The sequence below is a fragment of the Coregonus lavaretus genome (assembly GCF_964263955.1).
Source record: "Coregonus lavaretus genome assembly, chromosome: 28".
Taxonomy (NCBI): Eukaryota; Metazoa; Chordata; class Actinopteri; order Salmoniformes; family Salmonidae; genus Coregonus; species Coregonus lavaretus.
The window spans coordinates 10388600-10404612 of NC_140015.1; the positions used below are offsets into that span (position 1 = coordinate 10388600).

A 16013-nucleotide genomic window follows, 5' to 3' on the forward strand; every position below is an offset into this window, starting at 1 on the left:
TTTCAGCTCATGAAACATGGGACCAACACTTTACATGTTGCGTTTATATTTTTATTCAGTATATAACGAACACGTAGCCTACGCAATGGATAAGGTGCAAGCTATAGACCTTTTTGAGTTAAAGGAATCTCGTATTCATGAGTTGATCAAGAAAGATAAGAATGGTCTTAATATGAATTCGACAAGCGATTAAATACTTGATTACTGGTAAACAATTGGCATGCATAAAAACGAGGCGGAGAGATACCTAATTCTAGATGTTAGTGCGCATTTGCTTACCAAACACCAAAACAGGGAATTGAAGTGAAATAAAGGCATTTTGGAATTATTTTCTGACGAGATGCGTTCAAAAAACATTTAGAGTGAGAGCTGACGCTTTTGAAGCTGCAAGTGCTAGAAAAAGAGTGTCAAGACACTGGAGCATTCAGGCACTGGTGACGTTTCAGATACCGCTAGTGTTGTTGGCTTTACAGATGACTGTGGAGAGTGCAGCTGCACTCCAAAACGCATGTTATGCCACCCACATATTCAAACTCCTAGCCGCTGTCGCACTCCTCATAGACTAGCGAGTCCATTTAGGGCAGTAGCAAATGTCATTAGGACATTTACAAACAATGCAGGCGAAGAGTCTGTCATTTTGCGCAGGTTAATATGCAGTGAGGCCACCTCTCACTTAAATGATATTGGACCATTCCCAGTGAAATCTCCATTCACACCATGGTGGGAACGGATGAAGACCCAGTACAACGCGTATATTCTTGAAATGCGAGATGTATGGCAAGTACTTTTGCTCTCAACTCCAAGTGAAATTGCCCACAGAGCCACAGATTATTTTAAGGATGGCACAATTGTCAACCAGCTGTTTGACAATGAAACCAATGCAGACATCTTAGAGCGGCTCAAAGCAAACTTTCTCGCTCTTCGTGGTCCATCGCATGCAGACTGGACTAGGTTCATGGCCTGTAAGCAGGGCACAAGAGAACCTTTCGAACAGTACGCAGAGCGACTGTGGAAACCTTTCTATGAATATTCTGGCCATAAAACCCCATCACGTGAAAATCAGGCTCTCACCTGAGTAAAGCGTTAGATTTGGGGGGTCCTGTAGATAACACATTCCAAACAATTGTTACATGGGCCACTAATACTGAATCTAGGACAGCATGTCTTAACCAGTAATGTTCCATTGCATCTACAGTGCCTTGCAAAAGTATTCATCCCCCTTGGCGTTTTTCCTATTTTTTTGCATTACAACCTGTAATTTAAATGGATTTTTATTTGGATTTCATGTAATGGACATACACAAAATAGTCCAAATTGGTGAAGTGAAATGAAAAAAATACCTTGTTTCAGAAAATTCTAAAAAATAAATAACGGAAAAGTGACGCGTGCATATGTATTCACCCCCTTTGCTATGAAGTCCCTAAATAAGATCTGGTGCAACCAATTACCTTCAGAAGTCATATAATTAGTTAAATAAAGTCCACCTGTATGCAATCTAAGTGTCACATGATCTGTCACATGATCTCAATATATATACACCTGTTCTGAAAGGCCCCAGAGTCTGCAGCACCACTAAGCAAGGGGCACCACTAAGCAAATGGCACCATGAAGACCAAGGAGCTCTCCAAACAGGTCAGGGACAAAGTTGTGGAGAAGTACAGATCAGGGTTGGGTTATAAAAAAATATCAGAAACTTTGAACATCCCACGGAGCACCTTTAAATCCATTATTAAAAAATGGAAAGAATATGGCACCACAACAAACCTGCCAAGAGAGGGCCGCTCACCAAAACTCACGGACCAGGCAAGGAGGGCATTAATCAGAGAGGCAACAAAGAGACCAAAGATAACCCTGAAGGAGCTGCAAAGCTCCACAGCAGAGATTGGAGTATCTGTCCATAGGACTACTTTAAGCCGTACACTCCACAGAGCTGGGCTTTAAGGAAGAGTGGCCAGAAAAAAGCCATTGCTTAAAGAAAAAAATAAGCAAACACGTTTGGTGTTCGCCAAAAGGCATGTGGGAGACTCATGGTGGTGGCAGCATCATGCTGTGGGGATGTATTTCATCGGCAGAGACTGGGAAACTGGTCAGAATTGAAGGAATGTTGGATGGCGCTAAATACAGGGAAATTCTTGAGGGAAACCTGCTTCAGTCTTCCAGAGATTTGAGACTGGGACAGAGGTTCACCTTCCAGCAGGACAATGACCCTAAGCATACTACTACAGCAACACTCGAGTGGTTTAAGGGGAAACAGTTAAATGTCTTGGAATGGCCTAGTCAAAGCCCAGACCTCAAACCAATTGAGAATCTGTGGTATGACTTAAAGATTGCTGTACACCTGCAGAACCCATCCAACTTGAAGGAGCTGGAGCAGTTTTGCCTTGAAGAATGGGCAAAAGTCCCAGTGGCTAGATGTGCCAAGCTTATAGACATACCCCAAGAGACTTGCAGCTGTAATTGCTGCAAAAGGTGGCTCTACAAATATTTACTTTTTTTTTTTTTTTGGGGGGGGGGGGGGGGGGTGAATAGTTATGCACGCTCAAGTTTTCTGTTTTTTTTTTCTTATTTCTTGTTTGTTTCAGAATATAAAATATTTTGAGTCTTCAAAGTGGTAGGCATGTTGTGTAAATCAAATGATACAAACCCCCCAAAAAATCCATTTTAATTCCAGGTTGTACAGCAACAAAATAGGAAAAATGCCAAGGGGGGTGAATATTTTCGCAAGCCACTGTACCATTTAAATCAATGTTTAAAGATGCAGGTAAGTCTCTTCTTCCTGATTGGGTCTAAAAACATTTCAACTCATTTACTTTGAAGACCCTCTGGTGGTTGAGAAACCAGTTCAAAATTGCTTTTATGACCTGTTGGCAGAGAACGTTGAGATAATTTAGCAACCAAATACATTTGTTTTTTAAATTCTAATATTGATTTATGCTAATTCTTACTAGACATAGACGTGTCACTACCTTTGTTGTTATTCAACTGTTTTACAGAAAATTTTATTGCTTTTTGTTTTTGACATTATGTGTTTATTTTATTATTATGATCTATTAATTTAAAATCAATAATTGATCTTGGGGTGATTTGATTTAATATTTTCAAGGCAAACTTCCTCCCAGAGTGGAGAGGCTTTTTCAATTGAACTTTCTGTCTTTCTCAAAGAAAAGTACAATTTGACACTTAGTGTAACTTAAATTAAGCATTTAATGGCCTTTCATTCCATTTTATATCCATTTGATTCATGCTTGATAAACTTTGAGGATACCATTGACCAGACCAACCAATCTGACAACATGCAAAGCCGAACAGTGACTAGTAACTCTTGACTGTAATAATGTTTCATCAAATGTTGAGAACTGATTGAACTGATGTAATCTTTCTGCCGTTAACAAAGAATGATGTTTTATTGAGCTTAGTTGAAGGAATTTGTACTTAGGGACATTGGCATGTCAAAAGCACATTGTCAACGCTCCCATGGAAGACACTCCTGGTCACATGGGCCCAAGGACTAGAAGTGAGGTATATATAAAATAATGTATATACACATGTCAAACATTACTTCCCACTACAGGTTATATGGTTTGTTCTGGAAGAAATGCTCTTGAGATTCATATAGCAGGTAGGAGGCAGGATAAGAGGATCCTAAAACAGCAACAGCAGTGTGTTGAGTGGAGGAGTGGGACTGTGTGGGGGTGCAATGTGAAGGGTGTGTGTGTGTGTGTGTGTACGCGGTAGAGAAGAGTTAGAGGTGAGGTGTGTGTAGGCGGTGAGGCTGACACATCATCCCAATTATCAGGAAGGTTGAGATAAGAAACAGAGATGAGAACTGCAGTAACAATCTTTCCCTCAGTTTTGGAGACTTACTGTACAGAGAGAGAAAGAACGTTCAAAAACTGAAAAAATGAAGACTGTGTCCTTCAATGTGAATAACACTTCAAAACAGTGGGAATATAAACAATTCTGCGACTCTCCACACTCAGTTGTCCTTCAGTTTTAACCACAAAACCTCAATTTTGGACAAAAAGCATGTCTTAAATGGCCAATCAGCAGTTGCTACATCAATTTTTTGACATCAATTAATTATATTTCCCATTGTTTCTTGAAGAATATAACTTATGAGCTTAGTTTAACTGCCGTACCCCGTCAGAACCTAAAATATAAGCTTGTTTTACTCCAATGTTTGTAAACAAAGTAAATGTAAACAAACACTGTATAGCCTCAAAACATGGTTAAAACTATAATTTTGATATCATGAATGGTCAGTCCCTGAATCAATAGCTCTGTCTATGAATTACATTCATCCAGCCCAATCCCTCATCTTTTTACAGAAACAGTGGTGGGGAGCCAGCTTTGTTATTGTTTCTGCTGATTGGCCCATTCATGTTCATTAACCCACTTATTTTCCTTACGGAAAATCCCAGCAGCTGCATTGTGCACAGACTTACAGATAGAGAGAGATACAGAGATGGGTATAAGGAAAAGACAGAGGGGAGGCGGAGGGAGACACAGAGAGAGATAACTATTAGAGAGGGCAACAGAAAGAGTGAGAGAGAACGAAAGAGACAGAGAGAGTTAAAGAGAGGAGCCCAGCTCAGCTTAGCTCAGACAGCTGAGAGCCCAGCGCTGTGCCCGGTCTTCATCTGGGCAATTAAATGCTTTCGCACCAGTTAGCACGCCGTAGGCTGGGTCTGTCTAAATAGGATTTTCTCCTCCACCTCCTCATCTAACCCTCGCCAGGCCTACTGCAAATTAATATGAAAGGCCAGGCCTACCACTGCAACGCCGCAAACAAAGCAGCCTTGAATATTCAGAAGAAGGAATGTGTGAGTGACACTAGAGGAGTTTAGTGGATGTTTCCTTGCACAGATGTATGGTGCTTCCCTGGGTTGGAGAGAAAGGGAGGGGGATGTGATGGTGTGCTGGGCTATGAAAGAAAATAGGTACATTGTGCTGAAGGCACCTGAAACATGAATTCTTTATCATAGATATCAATATACAAATATTTTTCTAAACGAGTGAGAGTTGCACTCCCATGTCCTGAAATGTTCCTATATTACTTTTGTCTGCACCTACTTTGTGTTGGTTGATGTGCTGTCCACTCACCCACCTCCGGAAGGGGAGAAAAATAGGAAATGAACAACAAGACAAACAGCATGTGGTAGTGTAGAGAAGAGTGATAGGCTCCACGCTACTCTGCTCCTGTCACACTGTTATCTACAATCATATTGGTAGCACTGTAGAGTGACTCCAACAGATGCCATGGTAGAGTGAAAAAATGCAAGTCTACAGTTTAAAGTCTCTATCTCTCTCTCTCTCTCTCGCTCTCTCTCGCTCCCCCCCCCCCATTTCTCCTTTCTCTCTCTCCTTCTCTCCTCCCCATCACTCTCTCTCCCTCCCTCCCTCTCTCCCAGTCTCGTCAGACCCCGGAGGGAGAGTTCCTACCCCTGGACCAGTGTGAGCTGGATGTGGGTTTTGGGACGGGTGCGGACCAGCTCTTCCTAGTGTCACCTCTCACCATCTGCCACGAGATCAATCCTAAGAGCCCTTTCTTTGACCTGTCCCAGCGCTCCCTCATGAACGAGCAGTTTGAGATCGTTGTCATCCTGGAGGGCATTGTGGAGACCACAGGTGAAGAACTACTACCCTCTCTCCTCCTGTTAACCTTTTACTCTCTTCTTCCTACCCTTCTCTCCTCCTTTTTAATTGATTATTCTTTCACTACCCTTTCCCCTCCTTTTAACCCCTTACTCTCTTCTTCCTAAAGAGGCTCCTCCTTTTCAAAGGCCCAATGCAGCCGTTTTTATGTCAATATCAAATCATTTCTGGGTAACAATTAAGTACCTTACTGTAAAAGGTTTCCATTAAAATTGGCAAAAATAGTTTTGGGCCAAAAAACTATTTCTCAAGCAAGTTTCACGATGGAAAGCCAAAACTCCCGCCCATGCAAAACCCTGTAAGAATCGAACAGATCTTAATAAGCGTTCAGTGGTAAACAGAGCGAACAGTGGAGAGGTGGACGTTGGGTATTGAGGACAGCACCAGGGAATGGCTTCCTGATTGAATTATGAGGGACATTTTAATACCGCAGGATGGTTTTTATCCCTACCCCATGTAAAATAGATACGGTCATAGATGTGAATGTTAGATAACTAAGCTGGGGGTTCAGCTGAAGTTTTACTCTATTTCTCACTGGGCAGAATGCAGGGTTAATTCTGAAACTGTAAGAGACGTTGAACACAACAGCTGTACTGAACTACAGGCAGGCTGCAGGTGTGCTGGGTCGCCTACGGCAGCAAAAGTGTTTTTCTGTCTTCTACATCGAACAATACGATTCCTCATTCTAATACTCATACATAAATAACAAAGTCTTTGTCTGCTCTGGCGTTATTTATGTATTTCTCTGCTCCCTTCTCTTTTTCCTTTCATCTCTCCTCTGTTCTTCTCCCCTCCTCCCTCTTTCTCGTTGTCCTGGGCAGAAGCATGAAGCTGAATAGAGGAGGAGGGAGGGATGGGCAGGCAGGCAGCACGGTCTGTGCTCTGTTGATAATGTAATTAAGGCAGCCAACCATTTAGCCTCTCTCTCTCTCTCTCTCTCTCTCTCTCTCTCTCTCTCTCTCTCTCTCTCTCTCTCTCTCTCTCTCTCTCTCTCTCTCTCTCTCTCTCTCTCTCTCTCTCTCTCTCTCTCTCTCTCTCTCTCTCTCTCTCTCTCTCTCTCTCAGCAGCACTGTGGTTCTCTGAGCTGAGAAGCAGGGGGCTGAGGAGGGGTTCTGCTCTGTATGAATGAGGTGGCCTTGGAGTCACCTGTGTGGTCCTGTGCCCAGTGTACAGACATCCCTTACTCCCCAGAGAAAGATATCCATATCATCCACTGAGAGACAGACAGAGCATTGTCCTGCCATTTGAGAAACCTTCTGTCACCAACTGATAGCCTTTGCATCTTTCTGGTATCTGATTAGATGATTATGGGGTCTCTCTACTACCACACTATGATTGTGCATCAGCTCCTGTTCCACTAGAGATGTGTGGTATGTAGGCCTAGTTGTCACAGCTTTCTGACAGGTGTGTGTGTGTGCTAGATGAAGAGAGCCAGTAGTAGGATTGAAAAAGAGGCTAGGAGAAGAAAAGTCATTGTATTATGGAAATGCACCATTTGAGTAGTGCCAGTGGAGGCTTTACATAAAGCTCTCTTCAGGGACGCGTCTCTCTCTCTGTCCACCAGCTGTTTGCTCACTTGCTCAACTGCTTTGATTTTCATTCAAGACCCACAAAACATAACAGACTGTCAGTGTGCCTCAGGACACTTGGATGATGATGGGGCAAACTGGCAGGAACGTTGGGCTCTGACGCCACATCATTTCCTCCTGCAACTGTATACCTTCCCAGTCATGTATCCACCATCAATGGGCAAATTATAGATAATTATCACCAAATTCTATATGCAGGAATAGAAAATAACTTGAATTAATTTCAGCTTAGGGTTGAGGATAGTCAAGGGTTTTGGTAAAACCTTAGGCTTAGGTTGTAATAACCCCTTGGTAGTGATATTACTGTGTCAGTCAAATGTCAGGGAAAGGATCAATTTCTCTTTCTGCAGTCAGCCAGCTCTGTTTAACAGAGCAATACAGGACTTATTGATCGGTGAGGGCTCTCGATACAGATATCATTGTCAAGGAAATAATTTTACAAGAGCTGAGGTCAAAAAACCTGGCCTGTCAAATTAAATTAAATAAAAAATAAAATACAATTTTATTTGTCACATGCTTCGTAGACAACAGATGTAGACTAACAGTGAAATGCTTACTTACGGGTCCTTTTCCAACGATGCAGAGTTAAAGATAAAATCAAAATAATACACAGTGGATAATGAATAAAAATAACGAGTAAAAATAACATGGCTATATATAGGGAGTAGAAAATAACATGGTTATATATAGGGAGTAGAAAATAACATGGTTATATATAGGGAGTAGAATATAACATGGCTATATACAGGGAGTAGAATATAACATGGCTATATATAGGAAGTAGAATATAACATGGCTATATATAGGAAGTAGAATATAACATGGCTATATACAGGGAGTAGAATATAACATGGCTATATATAGGAAGTAGAATATAACATGGCTATATATAGGAAGTAGAAAATAACATGGCTATATGTAGGGAGTAGAAAATAACATGGCTATATGTAGGGAGTAGAAAATAAAATAGCTATATACAGGGAGTAGAAAATAACATGGCTATATACAGGGAGTAGAAAATAACATGGCTATATACAGGGAGTAGAAAATAACATGGCTATATACAGGGAGTAGAAAATAACATGGCTATATACAGGGAGTACCAGTACTGAGTCGATGTGCAGAGAGAGGTACAAGGTAATTGAGGTAGCTATGTACTGTACACATAGGTAGGGGTAAAGTGACTAGGCAACAGGATAGATAATAGACAGTAGCAGCAGCGTATATGGTGAGTATGAAAGTGTGTGCGTGTGGCGTCAGTGTGTGTGTGTGTGTGTGTGTGTGTGTGTGTGTTGGAGTGTCAGTGTAAGTATGTGTGAGTGTGTGGGTAGAGTCAGTGCAAAATAGTTTGTGCAAAAAAGGGTCAATGCAGGTAGCCATTTGATTAGCTATTTAGCAGTCTTGTTTAGAAGTCTTATGGCTTAGGGGTAAAAGCTGTTCAGAGTCCTGTTGGTTCCAGACTTGGTGCATTGGTACCGCTTGCCGCGCGGTAGCAGAGAGAACAGTCTGTGGCTTGGGTGGCTGGAGTCTTTGACAATTCTTTGGGCCTTCCTCTGACACCGCCTGGTATAAAGGTCCTGGATGGCAGGGAGCTTGGCCCCAGTATACACTACCATCTGTAGCGCCTTACGGTCGGATGCCAAGCAGTTGCCATACCAAGCGGTGGTGCAGCTGTGTAACTTTTTGAGGATCTGAGGGCCCATACCAAATCTTTTCAGCCTCCTGAAGGGGAAGAGGCATTGTCGTGCCCTCTTCACGACTGTGTTTGGACCATGATAGATCCTTTAGTGATGTGGGCACAGAGGAACTTGAAGCTCTCAACCTGCTCCACCACAGCCCTGTCGATGTGAATAGGGGCGTGCTCGGCCCTCTGTTTCCTGTAGTCCACAATCAGCTAATTTGTCTTACTGATGTTGAGGGAGAGGTTGTTGTCCTGGCACCACACTGCCAAGTCTCTGACCTCCTCCCTATAGGCTGTCTCATCGTCATCAGTGATCAGGTCTACCACCGTCGTGTCATCGGCAAACGTAATAATGGTGTTGGAGTTGTGCACGGCCATGCATTCATGGGAGAACAGGGAGTACAGGAGGGGACTAAGCATGCACCCCTAAAGGGCCCCTGTGTTGCGGGTCAGCGTGGCGGATGTGTTGTTGCCTACCCTCACCACCTTGGGGCGGCCCATCAGGAAGTCCAGGATCCAGTTGCAGAGGGAAGTGTTCAGGGAACTTAGGTGTTGAATGCTGAGCTGTAGTCAATGAACAGCATTCTCATGTAGGTGTTCCTTTTGTCCAAGTGGGAAAGGGCAGTGTGGAGTGCAATAGAGATTGCGCCATCTGAGGATCTGTTGGGACGGATTTCGAAATTGGAGTGGGTCCAGGGTGTCTGGGATGATGATGTTGATGTGAACCATGACCAGCCTTTCAAAGCATTTCATGGCTACAGATGCGAGTGCTACAGGGCGATAGTCATTTAGAGAGATTACCTTGGCGTTCTTGGGCACAGGGACTATGGTGATCTGCTTGAAACATGTAGGTCTTACAGACTGGGTCAGGGAGAGGTTGAAAATGTCAGTGAAGACACTTGCCTGATGGTCAGCACATGCTCTGAGTATGTGTCCTGGTAATCCGTCATGCCCTGCAGGCTTGTGAATGTTAACCTCTTTAAAGGTCCTACTCACATCGACCACGGAGAGTGTGATCACACAGTTGTCCGGAAGAGCTGGTTCTCTCACGCATGGTTCAGTTTTGCTTGCCTCGAAGCGAGCATAGAAGGCATTTAACTCGTCTGGTCATGTCACTGGGCAGCTCGTGGCTGAGTTTCCCATTGTAATCTTTGATAGTTTGCAAGCCCTACCACATCGATTTGCCTGTCTGATGGTTCATCGGAGGGCGTAATGGGATTTCTTATAAGCGTCCACTTGAAAGCGGCAGCTCTAGCCTTTAGCTCAGTGCGGATGTTGCCTGTAATCCATGGCTTCTGGTTGGGATATGTACGTACGGTCACTGTTGGGACGATGTCGCCAATGCATTTATTAATGAAGCACGCAGAGAAGGCTGTGCTTAGGATGATGCTCCGGTCATTATCTGACTGACTCCTAGAGACCTTTTCAAATAGGACCAGGATGTAATGTAACCAACCACTGGTATAGGGACCTTTTCATATAGGACTATAGGACATCATGCAAACAGCAATACCAGACTACCCTTTCCTCGGCTACAGGTTCTACATGTTTTCCTTTTATTGCTGCATGGATGCTGCAATTCCTGCTACAATGTTACTGCTCTTTACTTAGGATTATCATATTTTGTTTATGGTAGACTATATTCAACTAATTTCTATGAATATGGCTATTAGTGCCATTGATAGGAGTGATGTGATGAGAGCGCCCAAGGCTCCTGCAGCATCAAGGTATGGATCTGGTAAAGGTGGTGTTAGGAGATTCCTTATTAGCCTGAGCAGAAATAAACAACAGGTAATTATCACTAAATACATTTCAACACTGATCAAAGGGATGAGTAACCTTTGCCCTCTAGTGATTGCCATGGATACAAAAGAACAGCTGTAGAATCAGGTAGGATGAGGTTTATTTGAGACAGAGCTAGATATAGAAATATATATATTTTTTTTATCTAGCTATGACTTGCAGCCAATATATCCTTTAGTCTGCTGTTTCCATCAAGCTCATTTGAGCCAATGGCCCCACACTCTGCAGAGGCAGAGGGACGTAAACAGTGAGTGCAATATCTCTGTCTGTTTGTCTCATGGACAGCCTCAGCCAAACCTATAAGTGGAAACGGATCGATGAGTAACAGTGCTGTGGCCATTTTTACGATCCGTCAGAGGAACATAGATTTACGGGCGCAGCAGTATTTAAATCTCCCCTGTATGGCTAGAGTGAGGGAGGTCTGTGCCAAAGCAGGTCTGTGTTGGGGAAATTGCTTTTTTCTCATGCTGTCAGACAGCAATTCAAAGACTGAATTGTTTCCACACATGCTGAGAGTGGAAGAGAGGGAAAGAGAAGGGGGATGGAGGGAGAGGATGAGATAAGCGGGAGGAGGTTGGTTTGCTACTTCATTTTCTCCTTTCTCTCGCACCTTATTGTTTGATGGTAACTGAACTCCACAGTATTTTCATCATATTTATTAAAAATGACCGTTATTACAGGGCTATTTAACACCTGTGTTTGTGCTGCCTAGTCAACGCTAGAGGCTGAGTTTCACTCTTTCTCCCTGTCTCTCAGGTATGACGTGTCAGGCGCGGACGTCCTACACTGAGGATGAGGTGTTGTGGGGCCACCGCTTCCTGCCCGTCATGTCTCTGGAGGAGGGATTCTTCAGAGTGGACTACTCCCAGTTCCACAGCACTTTCGAGGTCAACACCCCACCCTACAGCGTCAAGGAGCACGATGAGAAGTCCTCCCTGCCTTCGCCCCTCTCCACCCCCACGCTGGGCGAGAGCCACGGTGCCGCCCGACGTGCCCGTGTCTTCTCTGTGGACTGCATCAACACTACGGACCGGGAGGAGCGGGCGGGGCAGTCCAGGTTGCCCAGTAAGCTTCAGAGGATGAGCTCATCTGGGAAGGAGGACCTACAGAGGAAGGTTCTGATGCTGAGCTCCCAGCACTCTGAGAAGGCCTGTAGTACTGGAGACCTGCCTCTCAAGCTGCAGCGTCTCAGCTCCTCCCCTGGCCCAGAGGCTGCAGCTCGGCTGCAGCTCAAGGCCTTGAAGGTGGGCTTTGAACCCATGACCCAGTCCACTGGAGACCTGCAGCTGCCTCCCACACCAGCCCCTGTCCCCACTCGCATCCACACCCCTCTGCCCTCAAGAGGGGGCCGACCAGAGGACAACCTGCCGGCCAAATTACGCAGGATGAATGCTGACCGCTGAGGTCATCATGACCAGACTTTGCATGCATCCCAAATGGAACCCTATTCCCTATATAGTGCACTACTTTTGACCAGGGAATAGGGTGTCATTTGGGACGCATCCCCAGAGTCTAACTTCTCTTTGACAACACATCAAACTATGGAGAGACAGAAAATGGAATGTGACTGAATATACTGAAAGACAATGATATGGAAGGGAAAAAAACTATGATGGGCGTTGTGTCACTGTTTTCTGGTTTTTCAAACACAACCTTTACTGGAATTACTGTGATATTTGGGTGTTTTATAGCAACAGTGTTCATACTGGTCACACACACAAACACACACACACACGCTCACACGCTCATCTTTCCATCATCACCCACACACTCTACACAATTGTGCATGTATACAATCAATCCATCTGAATGCACTACATACCCCCTCTCTTAGTTTTAAACATATAAAATATATTTAAGATGATAATACGTGGTGTACCTGCAACTCCTTTGTCTATATTCTAGTTTCCATCAACGGGAACATCTACTTAGCTAAGAAATACAGTCAAAATGCAATCTAACTATTTTGTTATTATTCATAATTGGGGCAGTATGTTATAGTAATCTGTTACTCGTTAGTTTATATAATACCTTTGTTTTTACATTCAATAGGTAGTTGATGGCCTAATCTTAGCTGCTGGAGTGAAACACTTTCCATAACTCCTTTGAACAGAGTGAGTCAGACACAGTGGATAATGAGCTTTGCTGATACCAGAGAGAAACACAGAGTCTTCATCCCAAATGGCACCCTATTCCCTATATAGTGGAGTGCACTACTTTTGACCAGGGCCAATAGGGAATAGGGTTCCATTTGAGATGCAGACAGAGGCTTATTCTTGGTGGTGATTGACTGGTGTTTGGGAGTGGAGGATGGGGAGTGATACAGTGGAGGAAGTGTCCATCCCCTTCAGACGGGCAGAGACAGGCAGCATGGCTAAACAAACACAAACAGACACACTCTTTCAATTGTCTTGATGCCCATGGTAGCTGAAGAGAATAATGATTATTATACAGAATAGGATATACATTAGCCACAAGACTTCTCTCACAATGAAGTCTCCATGATAAAGTCCAACGGCAGACTTAAAGGACAGAAGCTTTGAAATGGACACAACCTTTTACTCCTCCGAACAAATGGAGAGGAAAAAGTGGAAAGGGAGAGAGCAAGGGAGGAGGACAGAGAGAAAATAAAGAGTGGAGCTGGTCACCTGAGCTCAGGGACAGAGAGCAGCGTAGGCTTTGGGAGGATTAGTCCATGTCTGCATCCCAAATGGCCCATAGGGCTCTGTTTAAAGATTTGCACTATAAAGGGGAATGGGGTGCTATTTGGCACGCAACCAATACAGGCCTCAGTGGGATTTAGCACTCCTATGAGTAGAGGGGTCAGACCAATGGATGTATGATAGTTACACCCACCCACCCACCAAGCCCTAATTTCTCCACCAACGCCACAAAGGGAGGAGAATCGATCAGGGGAATTCGATTTTCCCTGCTTGTGTGGCACGCCTGAAGGGACCTGCGTTGAGCGATCTCTAGCCTCTGGTAATGAATTCCTCACTGCGTTCGCCCACTCAGAGTTTAGGCTAGAGCCTAACCTGATCCACACGATCCAACCTTTTCATTTAGCAGCATAAAGAGTCTGTAAGTGTGTGTGTATCTCATCGCTTACACACTTAAACACTACACTCCTTCCACTGGCTCAGCAAAGGAAAAGTCACCCAATCACACTACAACAATGAATAGAAATAGCCTCATTACCGTAAGAGGAAGGGGCCAAGTGAACGGGACTGAGCTCAATCTACACCTCTTCAGAAGATGATTACAATACACTCTAATATTATGGTCACAGACCATATGCACTTAACAAAGATGACATACTGTGTGAACGAATCGATGCACCACACAAGAGCGCATTACTCTCATATACAGATGTAGGCTCCTCATTTGATCACCCTGTTGCAGGAGAACTTTCCTGCAGTAAAGAAAATGTTTAATTTATAGTGCATTTGAGATTAAAAAGGCTTCTGAAATAATTCTCACTTTGAAAATTTCTGACTTAATTTTCCCTTATGAAAAATGTATCAACCCCTACAAAAATGTCCATTAATTATAATCCACATAATATTGTGATTCACATTTCCTGTTGATGCAGGATTATTATCCTGCTGTAGCAAACTGGCTCAAATTAAGATCCTTCATCTGTACATCACTTAGTCAATATCATTATTAGAGACTGATGTAAACGCTCTGACTGAAGATACATGGTTGGCATGACAATGAGTGACATGGAGTTGGCAGCGATAGCGCGAGCAGACTGGAAATCAAGCTAGAAGATACTCTGGACCTATGGACATTACACATTCTTATCAGTCCTCAAAAGACTGATACAAAGGTCTGTCGAAACTCGCTACGTGCTAAAAATAAGGAGATTGAAGACCTGTCCTGTGCTCCATCATTTCCTGCTCCTTATTTTGATATCTTATTCAGGAGTGTCAGAGATGATTTAGGTAAAGATCTGTCTCAGAGATAACACCTCCACTGTGTAAAAATACCAGGAGCATGAATACTTGGCATGCATCCCAAATGGCACCCTATTCCCTATTTAGTACACTACTTTTGACCAGGGCCCATAGGGAATTTGGGATGCATCTTTAGCATGGTGAAGTACAGCACAGTGAGAAAAAAGAACAGTCTGACTCACTGTCAATACCACTGCCTTCCTCCCACAGCTTCAGTCCTTGGCTTTGATAATGGAGAGAATACAGTTGCTAGTGAAAGTCTACACACACCTTGCACAGTCTTCACATTTTGCTGCCTTAAAATTCAATCGAAAAAGAGATTACATTTTTTTTATTTTCTTCCGATCTACACAACCTACACCACATTTTCAGTGGAATAAAAATTATAGAAAATTCTCCAAATTACTAAGAAATATAAAATGGTATAATGATTTGAAGACAGGCGCAAGAATACGTATTAGGGGTTGTATTACTCCACCCAACACAAACACGTATATATATACACACAAAAGGGATGTTACCCAAACAAAGAGCGAGGTGTAACCTTGACACGAGACCCGTACAACCAGAGCACAATACACGGTACTCACGAGACCAACGGACATGGGACAATAATTGACAAGGACAATGGGGAACAGAGGGCACATATATACACATACTAATCAGGGGGAATGGGAACCAGGTGTGCGTAATGAGACAAGGCTGTCCGGGGTTGGTGGTAATGATCCATGTCAGTGACGCCTAGAAGGCCGGTGACGTAGACCTCCGGAACTGGTGAACGGAATGAGCAGCAGCACCGGGGGGATCCGTGACAATTAGGATGTAATGATTGCATATATCTTCACACCCCAGAGTTAATACTTGTTGGAAGCACCTTTGGCAGCCATTACAGCTGTGAATAATTTTGAATAAGATTCTACCAACCTTGCACAACATTTTAAGGCAGCAAAATGTGAAGACTGTCGAAGGGATGTGTAGACTTTCACTAGGCACGGTATGTACTTTAATCACAATAATGATTTTTTTTTTTTAAACGTAGCTGCATTGGAATTATAGTTAATTAAGCAACTTCTCAACACATCCATACACTACACACAGACACAGACACAGAAACACACACACACACACTTACATATTTTGCTGTAATGTCACCAATTTTGGTGGAGGTGGGAGGGAGTCGAGTTATTCAATTTCTCCTGTAGATTGATGTGTTGCTGTCACACAGAGAGGAAGATTGAACGGCCATCACATCAGTGTGTTTACAAAGGGATGTGTGCCTGGCTGAGCAACCACATCCACAAGACCTCTACGTTTTGCAAATTTGTA

At 43.5% G+C, this 16013-nt stretch overlaps 1 protein-coding gene across 1 annotated transcript in view; it reads left to right on the plus strand.

Annotated features, from left to right (window-relative positions):
* Window positions 1-12131, plus strand: part of kcnj19a (potassium inwardly rectifying channel subfamily J member 19a) — a gene marked incomplete at both ends in the record, with an annotated part of 33195 nt that extends 21064 nt beyond the window's left edge. The window contains 2 exons of the mRNA XM_084145970.1: window positions 5412-5628; window positions 11485-12131. Of these exons, the coding sequence (XP_084002096.1) occupies window positions 5412-5628; window positions 11485-12131 (864 nt within the window). The remainder of the gene's footprint in view (window positions 1-5411; window positions 5629-11484) is intronic.
* Window positions 12132-16013: the final 3882 nt, after the last annotated feature.